Raw genomic sequence first — 12,391 nt, forward strand, 5'->3', positions numbered from 1 at the left:
CCGCCTGCCGATGCAGGGGACACGGGTTCGTGCCCCGGTCCGGGAAGATCCCACATGCCGCGGAGCGGCTGGGCCCGTGAGCCGTGGCCGCTGAGCCTGCGCGTCCGGAGGCTGTGCTCCGCAACGGGAGAGGCCACAGCAGTGAGAGGCCCACGTACCGCCCAAAAAAAAAAAAAAAAAGTTTTTTCTACAGCATAGTTTCCTTAGTTATCAAAAGGGAAGAGGAGGGGGGATAAATTAGGAGTTTGGGATTTACATATACACAGTACTATGTATAAAATAGACAACCAACCTGAAACTAATACAACATGGTAAATCAACTATACTTCAACAAAAAAATTAAATTAAAAAAGCACGTTCCTTCTCACGTGACTCTATAGGACAGATTATGGGAGCTTACCTTCCAGAAATTAATTACCAGGGGACACTTACAGACAGCTTCACGGCATCTCAGAAGGGCACCCAGCCTGGGATCACTATCTTTTGGTAAACAGAACAGAGCAAAAACAAAAAATAGCACAACCTGACAACTCCCGGCCGATGACCAGTGAGCCACTGTGCCCTGTGACTCTCAGTGTGACCCCTATGAGGTGCTGTGAAGCTTTCGGTCTAACCAGCCGAACAAGCAGACCCTGACCCAGCAGCTGGAGTTAAGGACAGCTCGCTAAAAATGAGCAATTGAGGGAGGGTGGCACCGGCCTCGCTATGCCTGGGCAGTGATGTCCCTGCCTGTGTCCTAGAAGTGACATCTGGCCAGGGTGAGATCAACCCAGCCAGCTCATTCTTCAACGAGGAAAGCATGTTTCTTAATTTTCAGATTCGCTCACTATAAACAGAACTTCTGATGTTGTTCCGCAGTGTTTCGCAGAGAAACAGAGAGAACAGGGCAGATATAGACATACAGGAAGGGATTGATGAGGAGGAGTTGGCTCTCGTGATTATGCAGGCTGAGAAGTCCCACCATCTGCTGTCTGCAAACTGGAGACCCAGAAGACCTGGTGGTGTGACTCCTGAAGGTCTGAGAACCGGGGTGCTGAGGGCAGAGACGATGTCCCAGATCGTGTAGTCAGGCGAGAGGGGCTCCAATTCTCCCTTCCTCCACCTTTCTGTTCTATTCAGGCCTCCCTCAAGGGATTGGATGAGGCCCACCACATTAGGAGGGGGAATCTGTTCTACTGAACCCAATTCAAATGCTAATCTCATCTAGAGATACCCTTCCAGACGTACGCAGAAAAACCTTTGGCCAAATAACTAGGCACCTCGTGATCCAGCCAAGTTCACACATAAGCTAACATCATGATGTCTTCTTCCCAAACCCCACTGTGCTATCTCACTTGCCTTCTGGGGTACACACAGCCCTCTTTGGGACGCCCAGGCTCTGAGAACCACCTCCTCCTGGGGAAGCACAGAAAGGGAAAGGGCCTTTCCAAAGCACACAGAGAAGCTGAGACAGAGGTCATCAGTCCCCAGGTGAGAAGGACTTCATCTCTAACTCTTGAACTGAATCATTCCTAGTTGCCTCCCTTTGATAATTTCGTCTCACTTGAGGAAAAGCCACTCTGTGAGACATGTGCGTCAACAACTGCACCAGCTGGGCAGGTGATCAGTGATGGTGCTTGTCTCCATAGATAGCGGCTGCCCTGCAGAGGGGACAAGTGTGGAGATTCAGGGTGGACCAGGCTGGTCAGGCCACACGGGGCACAGGCATCCAGAGGAGCCCCCCACCCACTGCCAAGAGGGTGAAACACGAGGGGAGGTGGGGTCAGAGGAACAGAGACAAAGATGATAGCAGACTTATCGTTAAAAGCAATGCCAGACGAAAGGTGGTGGAACGTCTTTAACGCACTGAGGAGAAAAAAAAGATCATGAACTCAGAATCCTATACCCAGCAAAAGTATCTTTCAACCACAAAGGCAAAATGAAGAGTTTTTCAGACACGCAAGAGGTGAAAGAATTCATCACCAACAGACTTGCAAGAAACATCAAAGTGGGTCCTTCAGGCAGAAGGAAGATGACAACAGACAGAAGGCTGGATCTGCACAGAGGAATGAAAAGCACCAGAAATCATAACTATGTGGGTAAACAAAAAATACTCTTTCTCATTATAACATATCTTTAAAATAGACTTTAATGTTTATGATGGAAATAATAGTATATTTGGGGGGTTATAATATATGTACAAATAAAATCTATGATGATGTCAATGGCAAAATCCCTAGGATGGAAGAAACCGATGTACATACTGTTGTTATGGTTCTTATACTATATGTGAGGTCATATAATACCACTTGAAGACAAGCTATGATAAGTACCCATTAAAAAAATACAACAAAGAGTTAGAGCTAATAAGAAAAGAGGGAGATCAAGTGGAATAATAGAAATATTTAATTAACCTAAAATAGAAAAAGAGGAAAATGAAAACAAAGCACAGATGGGACAAACAGGAAACAGCAACATGGAAGATTCAAGATTAAAATCCAACCACATCCATAATCACATTAATTGTAAACGGAACAGCTCGATTAAAAGGCAAGATCCAATTGTATGTTGCTTATATGAAATCCACTTTAAATAAAAAGATACAAATAGGTTAAAAGTAAAATGATGGAAAAACATATAACAAGAGAGCTGGATTACCTATATTAATGTCAGACAAAGCAGACTGCAGAGCTAAGCATATTACCTGGAAAGAGAAGGTCTTTTTTTTTAGGGATTGATATTTATTTGGAGTTTTTGGTTTTAGCCCACAGGTATACAATAGCGTCTTTTTTTTTTTTTTTTTTTTTTTTTTTTTTTTTTTTTTTTGCGGTACGCGGGTCTCTCACTGTTGTGGCCTCTCCCGTTGCAGAGCACAGGCTCCGGAAGCGCAGGCCCAGCGGCCATGGCTCACGAGCCCAGCCGCTCCGCAGCATGTGGGATCTTCCCGGACCGGGGCACGAACCCGTGTCCCCTGCATCGGCAGGCGGACTCTCAACCACTGCGCCACCAGGGAAGCCCGAAGAGCGACTTTTTGTTGATCAGAGAAAAAAGGTTTCAATTTATCAAGAGGACATAATCCTAAATATTTATGCACCTAATAACAGATCATCAAAATACATAAAACAAAAACTGATAGAACTGCAACAAGTTCTATCCACAGTTGTAGTTAGAAATTCCAACACCATTCTCTCAAAACTTGATAGAATGACTAGAGAGAAAATCGGAACCTGACTTAACTGACATATATAAAACACCATCCAACAGCGACAGAACCTCTCCCTGGCTAACTCCTCCAAAATCTCCACGACTCTATCAGGTGTTATCTTTATAGGCTAATGTCACCAACTCGGGGGCCCGGTCAGGCCGTGGGCCTGTCACACGTGTGGAGAAAGGAGGCCTGGGAAGTGACTGAAGAAGGAGCTGCAGCAGACCTCAGCTCAGCCCAGCCACTGGGAACTCCACGTCTGAGCTCCCCACCCGCCACCGAGTGCTGAGAATGGCCGCTGCACAAGTGGGAATTACCGTCGGAATAGGCATTCATTGTAGAGAGAGAAATTTTTATCATAATCAAAATTATAAGTGTCATCATGATTATCTGAGTTCAAAGAAAAAAAATCACTGGAGCAAAGGCATTCCGATAGTTCCAGATTAAGAGGTTGAGGAAGTCGTCAGGAAGGAAAAGCCCATCTGTTTATTTAGGTTTATAGAACCAGCTGGGTCTCAATAAATAATTACCCCACTGAGCCTTTGGTCTGGTAATTTTGCAACAGTTCGAGGCACTCTGATGTGCCTCTGCTGAAATATCCAGAGGGCAAATGGGCAAAGTCTAGAAATTTCCTTGTTTTGCTGCGTTTACAGGAAAGCGAGGCGTTTCTCGTTACACATCGTTAGAAAAATATGTCAGTGTGTTCCACGTAGGCAACCCTTCCCCCAGGACACAGAGGTTCTCTCCTGCACCAGACTCCCTGGAAAGCACTCTTCGCCGTGGGGCCGGGTGTGCAAGGGGTATCGCTGGCAGAGGACCCCAGGACAGGGTCAACCACTGGACTTAGTAACATTTAAGGGGACACCAATGCCAAGAACAGCTCTTGCCAATCCAGATGAGAGAAACTGCCTGCCTGCCTGAGGGAAGGGGTCCCCGGCTGGGGGAGCCGACAGCCAGGGCCTCAATCCCACTCTCTGAGCGTGAGGTCCAGAACGGGCACCCAGTCAAAGAGTGGGAAACCCCATCTCCCACACCCCCAAGCCGGTCCAGCGCTTCCTGGCTCATCCTAAGCCCGTTCTTCTCTAGCTCTGAGTAGCTACTCATAACTGAAAGATCTTAAACCAGAGGGCCCAGCGGACGGCCAGTAGACACATCTCGGGGACCAGCCTGCCCGGTCACCCTGGATACCCGGCTGGAGCCGGGCAAGACCAAGTTCAGCGGCACAGCCCACCACAAAGAGGCCGTCCTCCCTTACCTGGCGCGGCTTTGGCAAACTGCAGCAGCCGCATCCCCTTTCCAGGAATGGTGTGCGCCGGCCTCTTCCCCTGGCGTCTCTGCTGACCCAGGACCCACCCAGAGGGCTCTACCTACAGGCCCCCTTGCCGCTGGCTTCTGGCCGGGCTCGGCCGGTGGGAACATCAGTAGGGGCTGCGAGGGAGGCAGGAGAGCACGGCTGGGTCCCTCCCAGCATGGTCACTGTGGGCTGGCTGTGTCCCTTGGCTAAAGGTCGTGAATCCTGTCTGGTGGCCCAGATTGTCCCAGGTGCTGAGGACCCCTTCCACTGTGGTGCCCTGGGCACTGCACCAGCCTGGGGTTGTCCTATCGCTGCCCCACCTTTCAGATGGTCCAAGTGCCATTAGCTCTCTTGACCTCACTGGTCTGGAGCGCGCCCTCTGCCCTCTGCCCAGACTGAGTGCTACGTGCCTGAGACCACACCCACCTCTACCGCAACCCCCGCGCCTGATGGGCATGATGGACAACCATGCCCGGGCTCTATGGGGCCACTTCCAAGTTGCCCCCTGGTGGCCCCTGTGACTGTGGGGTCCCCACCCAGGGGTGCCTCCCCCTGCCCCTGCTCCATCACACTCCATGGCCAGGCCACCTTCCAGAGACAGGGATGGGATCCTGCCACCCTGGCTTTGGGGCCAGCAGTCAGCCCTGCCCACAGAGAACGGGGGGCTCTGACCCCTCAATGGTCTCCCCGCCACCCTTTCCCCCCGGGGTCTCTGTGAAGTTCCCCCTCCTGGCACACACCTTGTCCCCTTTCCTCGACGCCAGCCCCTTACCCCCCCACGGTTGAGTCTCAAGCGTCCAAGAGGCCCAGAGAAGCCCAGGCTCTTCCCAGAAGCCTGGCTGGGCATGGTGTGCCCATGTCGGTGGGGCTGCGGCCTCGATCTGGCACCGGTGAAGGCGGCTGCCTGAGTCCCCCGAGGAGCGGGGTGAGCCAGAATCAGGTGGATTCCCACCCTTACGCCCTCACCAGGGGCCCTGCCCAAGCTGCACAGGAACTGGGGCCAGTGCTCTCCAGAGAACCCACCTGGGGGGTCCCTGCCTGTGCAGAGGGAGCCAGGGGGCTCAGATCTCAGCGGCCTCCTGCCCACCTGGAATCCAGGTATGGAGTGAAGACAGGGCTGGGCCACAGGCCCCTGCGAATCAGGGGTCTGTCCCAGCAAGGGCTGGCTCAGGGCTCCCACTGGCCCCACACAGGGAGTCTGTGTCCAGAACAGGCACTGACTTAAGAGTACAGGCTGAAGAATAAAGAAACAGGCAAATCCACAGGGACAGAAAGTAGATGAGTGCTGGCTCGGGGCTGGGGGTGGCTAGAAATGGGGAGCGACCGCTAATGGTTATGGGGGTTCCTTGGGCAGCGTAAAAATGTACTAAAACTGACTGTGGTGTTGGTTGCGCGATGCTGTGAATATACTGAAAGCCACTGAATTGTATACTTTAGATGGGCGCGTGAACCACGTGGGATGTGAACTTCACCTCAGCAAAGCTGCTGTATAAAAAGGAATAAATAAGCCATGCTTTTCACCTAGCATATCCGTGTGTGCACAGACAGATACACACACACGCACGCACACACACACACGCGCGCGCACATTTTCTTTCTTTTGTTTACCCAGAGGAATGGAATGATTGCTCATGATCTTGAATACAACCTGCCCTGGTGTGCAGACAGCAACCTGTTTTAGTAGCATCTGTCTTTTCCAGGTTAATTAAACTAGAGGGTGAACAGTAGTTTCCACCGGAGTGGCCGCTGCCTTCCGCCCCCATCACAGCCAGCCCTCCCATCCCCCCTCCCTGCCCCTCCTTCCCACAGGGAGAGCACCCAGCAGTGGCTCCGGAGAGAGCCCAGTGGGGCCTGCAGCCTGTCAGACGTAACACGGTGTCTGCACCGACTGTGCGCCAAGCCTGCTGGGAAGGGAACTGTAATCGTTCCTCACTGCAGTGGCTAATTGCATGTGTCAACCTGACTGGGCCACATGGCGCCCGGATCACTGGTGAGCATCCCTTCTGAGTGTGTCTGAAGGAGAGATTAGCTCTGAATAGCTGGACTGCGGGAGGAGGTCGTCCGCTCCAATGTGGGCGGGCATCATCCAATCCCCTGGGGCCTGAAGGGAAGAAAATAGCAGAGGAGGGGCACTCCGCTCTCAGCCTGAGCTGGGGCGTCCATCTTCCCCCTCCCTCGGACATCAGCACTCCCGGTTTCTGACCTTGGGACCCGGACTGGACTACGTACACCCCAGCACTCCTGTTCTCTCACGGCAGGTGGCAGATGGCGGGACGTGTCAGCCTCCGTAACCTCGCAGGCCAATCCCGGGAATAAACCTCCTCTCTGCAGAACCCAACCAATACACTCCCACACGGGATTAGGGTCCTCACTCCATTCTACTGCGGACCAGGGACCCCAAGTGGAGTTGTGGGATTCCCGAGGAGGACCACTTAACTCTAGGCCCACCTCCTGCCCACCCGACACAGCTGACCAGCGAGGGCCTCAGCCACTGACCTCCTGCCTATTCCACCGCAGGACACGGACAGGCGTCATCCGTCTTCCTGAAGCAAGGGTGTGGGCAGGCAGAAAAAAAAGGAGACTGGGCCCCCCAGCAGGCGGGGAGAGTGTGGGGTGACGGCGGGGTGCACCCAGACACCTGGCTCAGAGCCACGTGGCTCTGGACTGGGACCCTGGCTGCACACAGGGTCCCTGGTATGCGGACGCTCCCACCCACCACAGACCTGCTGGGACCTCCAGTCATTCCAGCCCTGGCCCTGGGCACATCACATCCGTGTCTGAGCCCATCTGTAATCCCACCTCCCGGGCAGGGCTGCTGTGAGGACGGAACAGAATGAACTCCCTCAGACAGCCAAGGGCTGCTTCTTCACGTGTCAGAATGAGAAGACTCTCCTGCAGCCTCTGTTCTACTGCACACCCGCCTCCCCATTTTTAGACGAGGAAACCAAGGGGAAGCAATCTGTCCAGAGCCAGGAAGCGTGCAAGTTACACAGATGGAGTCTGGCCTCTGGACCAGAAAGCCGGAAGCCCTCTGTTCCCAGAGTCGGGGACACAGAGCAGGTGACAAGGGGACAAGGAACAGGTGATGAGGGGGCTCGGAGACACACCACACCACGTGTGACCTGGGCTGGGCCCAGAAGTGGCCCTGGGTATGCCCGGTGCGCCTGTGCTCTGAGGTCATCGCCTGACACAGGGGCTCAGGGCCCAGGACAGCTCACGGGTCTGCTACTCCTCCGTGTCTCTCCCTCTCGTTTCAGAATTCCCCAGCATGCACTGTAAAAACATCAGGTCCCGGCCCCCAACCACAGACCTAAATCTGGAGCGGGCCACGCGCGATTCGGCACCTTCAGGAATTTTCCACGAGCCTGATGAGACCCGCTGTCACGTCCGGCCAGCGGAGGCCGAGCCCCTCTGCACCGTCACCCCTCTGCCAGCACGCCTTTGCTCACTGCTGGCAAAGCAGTCAGACTCTGACCGTCGCACAGGGCTCGTCAGACTGCCCCCCGCCTGCCTGCCTTCCTGCTCCTTAGCCCCAGTGGCTCCACCCACAGAGCCGCCAGCGTCCAGCCGGGAGCCCCCACCTGACACCTCTCCCAAGGGGCCCCCGCCCCCCCCCACCCCACGGAAGCAGAGGGGCTCCTCTTGCCTGTGCGGCCCACAGGTAGTCCAGCCGCAGCTTGACGTCCACCTGCCGGGCGTGCAGGGCCAGCGTGCACGAGAACAGGAGGATGGCCACGATCGGCTCAAAGCTGCGGCCCGAGACGGCGTCACCCCTTGGGGAAGAAAAGGAAGGAAACCCACGTCAGTGTCCCGAACGCAAGGCCGGTCCCCAGAGGCCCCTCAGACGCGACACCCCCAGCGGCGCCCGGGACGGACCCGGGCGGAGAGCCCCATCCCCGGGGAAACCCGAGGACTGGCTGGAACGTGGGTCCAAGTGAAGAAAGGGAGAAGCCCCGGCACCGGCGAGCTTCTGTTCAGCAAATCGGAACACAGGGCCCCTCACGTGGACACAGGCGATGCCTGGCCACCGGCTCTAGCCGGAACAGCGTACCTACCCCACGGCCTTCGTGTACCCGCCGAGCTCCAGGACGAGGATGTAGGAGGTGGTAAGCACGGCAAGCAGGATCATTTTTGGCAAGGAGGACACCCGCAGGAATACAGCCAGCGGGAGGGTGCCCACGAGGCCACACAGCAGGGCGTGGGGCGCAGACTCGCAGGGCGCGGCGGGCAGCACGCGGTCCCGGCGCCCAGACGACAGGATCACCAGCGACCCGTTGGGACTGGAGCTCCAGGCCCAAGGCAGGCAGCCCACCTGGAAGGGGGAGAGAGGACCCAGGAGCGTGGGAGGAGCCCCACTCAGGACACTCACGCGCCCTGCTCCCCGCCCCCTACGGCCTCCCGCTCCAACCCGCTCCCCCAGCGCCATCAGCCGGGCCTCGGAAACTTCTGCCTGCTCCCGGCCCTGCTAGTCTCCTGACTACCCAAGAGGGGGCAGGCTCCCCAGGGCCTGGGCCTGGGGGCATGAGACCCCTACCATCCTCCCAAACCACTCAGCTCCATCCTGTCCCTCCCCCCACCCCCTCCTTCCTGTTTCTCTGCCCAAGCTTCATCCTCTGCGCACTGTGAAGGCCGGGCCTCCATTCCCAGGAGGATCGCGTGTCCTGCCCTGGGTGACGTCCCCTTCCCACCCCGCACTTCCTTGAGCACCCCCAGGCCCACCTCTGATCCCCTTGTTTCCCTCCCCAGCCCAGGGCCAGGCCCTTCAGGGTGGTCCCCGCAGGGCCCCCCACGTACCTGCGCCTGGCGACCCTCACCACGCCCAGCCCCGTGCTCAGCAGAGACACTCACCACACAGCCTTGGGCCACGGAGTAGATTAAGACCACGATGAAGATACACAGGACGGTGCGGATCTGGATCGTCAGGCACCCTGGAAAACACTGAACAACAAAATGCTATTGAGAAAACGGCCTCTTGTTACAAAGTCGATCGTGTTCACAGTAAATCACAGTACAGAATGTTGAGAGCCACCTGTAGGCAGCTAGAGTCTCACCGACTACTCATCCTTCACACACCTTTCTCGGTTGTTTTCATATAATTAATCTCCCCGGTGGAAAAGCTGCCCAAACTAAAAAAGACAAAAACTGAAGTCTTTAAATTAAAAAGATGCTGTGACGCTGAGTGGCACTGACAATCACTGAACAGATTACCTTGACGTTTTCAGAATACTGCATCCTTCTATCTCAGAAATGGTAAGACTTTCCGTTTATTTGTGTCTTACATGCTTTAACTAAGTTTTATCATTGTCTTCACACAGGCTTTATAAAATTTTTGTCATCAGAAGTCTTATGTTAAGTCTATTTAATAAACACATTTTGCAATATTCAAAAAATGATGTCATGGATAAAAGAAGTTCTTCTTAGACTCACACTTCTGAAATTAGAAATGAAAACGAAAATAGAGACCACAGGGAGATTACAGAAAACACCGACCGGCCAGGGAGCCCGGGACCATCTACATGGTTATCCCTCTATCCTCCCCGCCGTGAAGTCGGAATCATTACCGACCCTGCTCTACCGGTGAGGAAATGCGGCCCAGACACCACTCACTCTCCAGTCCAGGAGACACAGAGTGGGCCGCTCCAGCTCACACAGTGGTGGACGTGGATCTGGGTCCCAGTTCTAGGCTTCAATACTGTTGTAGTTTCCTTGAAACGCAGATCTCCTCTGAGGTCCTCACGCAGAGGAGCTGTTCTGCGGCGGTGTGAGCCCCACTGTCTTAGTACCTGCGTCACGCCCATCCCAGTCTTCTCTCTCACTGAGCCCTGGGCAAGGCCGTGGATGCTCAGGGGGACTCCTGCCCCCAGCCCCAAGAAGCACGGGCTGCTCACCCTTTTACTCAGCAAACCCTGGAGACGCCGCGACCGGGAGTGGGGCCTGGCCCCTGGTGCTGCGGGAGAGGTGCAAACAGGACAAATGTCTCTCGGGAGGCTATGAGTGGAGGGGCACTGGCCAAGGCTGGGCAAGCCCCGCCCACGGTGTGTCCCGCTCCGGGCCTGGAGGGTGGACGTGGATGTACAGCTGGGTTGCTGATGCCTTTGGGCCACCCAAGGAAGGGCAGCCTTGGGCTGAGCCGGCACATAGGGGCAGTCAGAAGACCCAGAGAGAAACTGGTCTCAGGTAGTTGAATGGAGTCACTGGATAAAACCAGCCCTGGGCCCACCCTCCTCCCCTCCCTCTCTCCCTCCCTCTGAATTTTCTGAATATATAGGACAATAAATTCCCTTTACCACTTAAGACCATTTGAGCTGGCTCTTCCGTTACCTGCAAAATAACATTGTTTAAGGCCGCCCCTGGATCACGCAATGGTGAAGAGCTGTGACGGCCAGCCTCGGGGTACTGAGACCCTCTTCACTCCATGCTAACTGCCTGATCCTACAAACGTGTTTGATTGAATACACACGAGTTAAAATACCTCTCTGGAAATTAATAATGACAATCACAAGGGCCCGCCTGGAGTTGGGGCTTGTTTGCTGGGAGCAACTAGAGGGGTAGGAACACAGGCACGATAAGAAGGGCTGTCTGTTCATTTTAAGACTGCTGGCCGCCTTTTTTACAGTTTATTTGGGTCAACTTATCAGTTCTCGAGCAAAAAAACAAATATACAGGCGCACACACACAGACACACACACACAATCTCCGTAGACCTAAAAACAGCATGAAAAGTTTGTCATAATACAGAAAAAAGGTAGCTGATCTGACATAAACAATGGAAAATTCCCCCAGAACGTGACCCACAATTAGACAACCCAGGGGGTTGTCTATCGTTGCCACATCCTCAGAGCATGCTGTCACTGTCTCACGAAGGGAATCTGCAGCAATGGCCAGGCTGAGCGCCCGGGACCCCACGGCCAGACGGGGATTCACAGCCTGAGCTGAATTTCACAAAGGACCCCAACAGTGTGACAAGGTCGCGAGGCAAGGGGATGCAGAGCAAGGCCCTGCCCTGTGCTCTGCAGAGAAGCAGAGCCGTGGAGCGGGCTGTGACCAGGGCGCGACACACGGAAGAAACCGCGGCCGCGCCAGATGGCCGGCGAAAGGAGGGGTGACCGCCCGGCACCGTGGAAGGTCAGTCCTAATGCGGGCGACACTCCGCCGGAGCCGCGTGGCAGCAGAGTCCCAACGACCTAGGCAAAGGCGACAACTACACAACCGCAGCCTTCTCCACTCAGCCCTGCCTCTGCGCTCTCGGCTTATTCTCCGCCCATGCGTGTTGAGGGCCCAGAGAAGCACAGGGCGTGGCCAGAGACCACGTGCTCCCATGGGGGCGGGGCTTCAGAGGCTTCTGACCAGGCATCAAACCTGGCATCAGCCTTTGGCTAAGATCAAGTGTAGTAAGAACTGCGTTTTACACTACGGCGCACAGGTACACACAACTGAAGCAAACTTCCGGGAAACCCTGACTACAGTTGATATAGGATGGCATTTTCATTCATTCCTATTCCATTCCTTTTGTTCACATCTCACAAAAACCTAAAAAAACCAAAAAACCACATATAAAAACAAGCAAAAAAAAACCCCCAATTTCACAGCCCCCCAGAGAGTTGCAATTTGAAGTTTAAAAAATATGACTTACCCTATGCTAAATACATGAACTCAACCACACACAGATGCACTGCAGAAGCCACTGGGGCTGAGGTAGAAAAGGATGCGTCACGGGGACGGCGGGGTACTCTCAGGGGCTAGCAGAGCCCTCAAGTTTGTCCCCGGAGGGTCACTGTCCTCTGCTGAGGCTCCGTCTCCCTCCCCAAGGAGGGAAAACCTACAGGTTTTCTAACTTCCCAGGCACTGTCCATTCATCGACAACGTCCAGTGTAAGCGGAATCTCACCACCACTGCAGACCTCCTCCCTGCCT

At 54.5% G+C, this 12,391-nt stretch overlaps 1 protein-coding gene across 2 annotated transcripts in view; it reads right to left on the reverse strand.

The window, feature by feature from the left end:
* Nucleotides 1-12,391, reverse strand: part of ADCY1 (adenylate cyclase 1) — a gene marked incomplete at its 5' end in the record, with an annotated part of 117,883 nt that overhangs the window by 17,678 nt on the left and 87,814 nt on the right. For both annotated transcript variants that reach the window (XR_013829754.1, XM_079931484.1), the window contains 3 exons: nucleotides 8,125-8,251; nucleotides 8,534-8,790; nucleotides 9,327-9,416. Coding sequence is in view for 1 of the 2 variants with exons in the window: in XM_079931484.1 (XP_079787610.1) it covers nucleotides 8,125-8,251; nucleotides 8,534-8,790; nucleotides 9,327-9,416 (474 nt within the window). The remainder of the gene's footprint in view (nucleotides 1-8,124; nucleotides 8,252-8,533; nucleotides 8,791-9,326; nucleotides 9,417-12,391) is intronic.

This window comes from Stenella coeruleoalba, assembly GCF_951394435.1.
Source record: "Stenella coeruleoalba genome assembly, chromosome: 9".
Taxonomy (NCBI): Eukaryota; Metazoa; Chordata; class Mammalia; order Artiodactyla; family Delphinidae; genus Stenella; species Stenella coeruleoalba.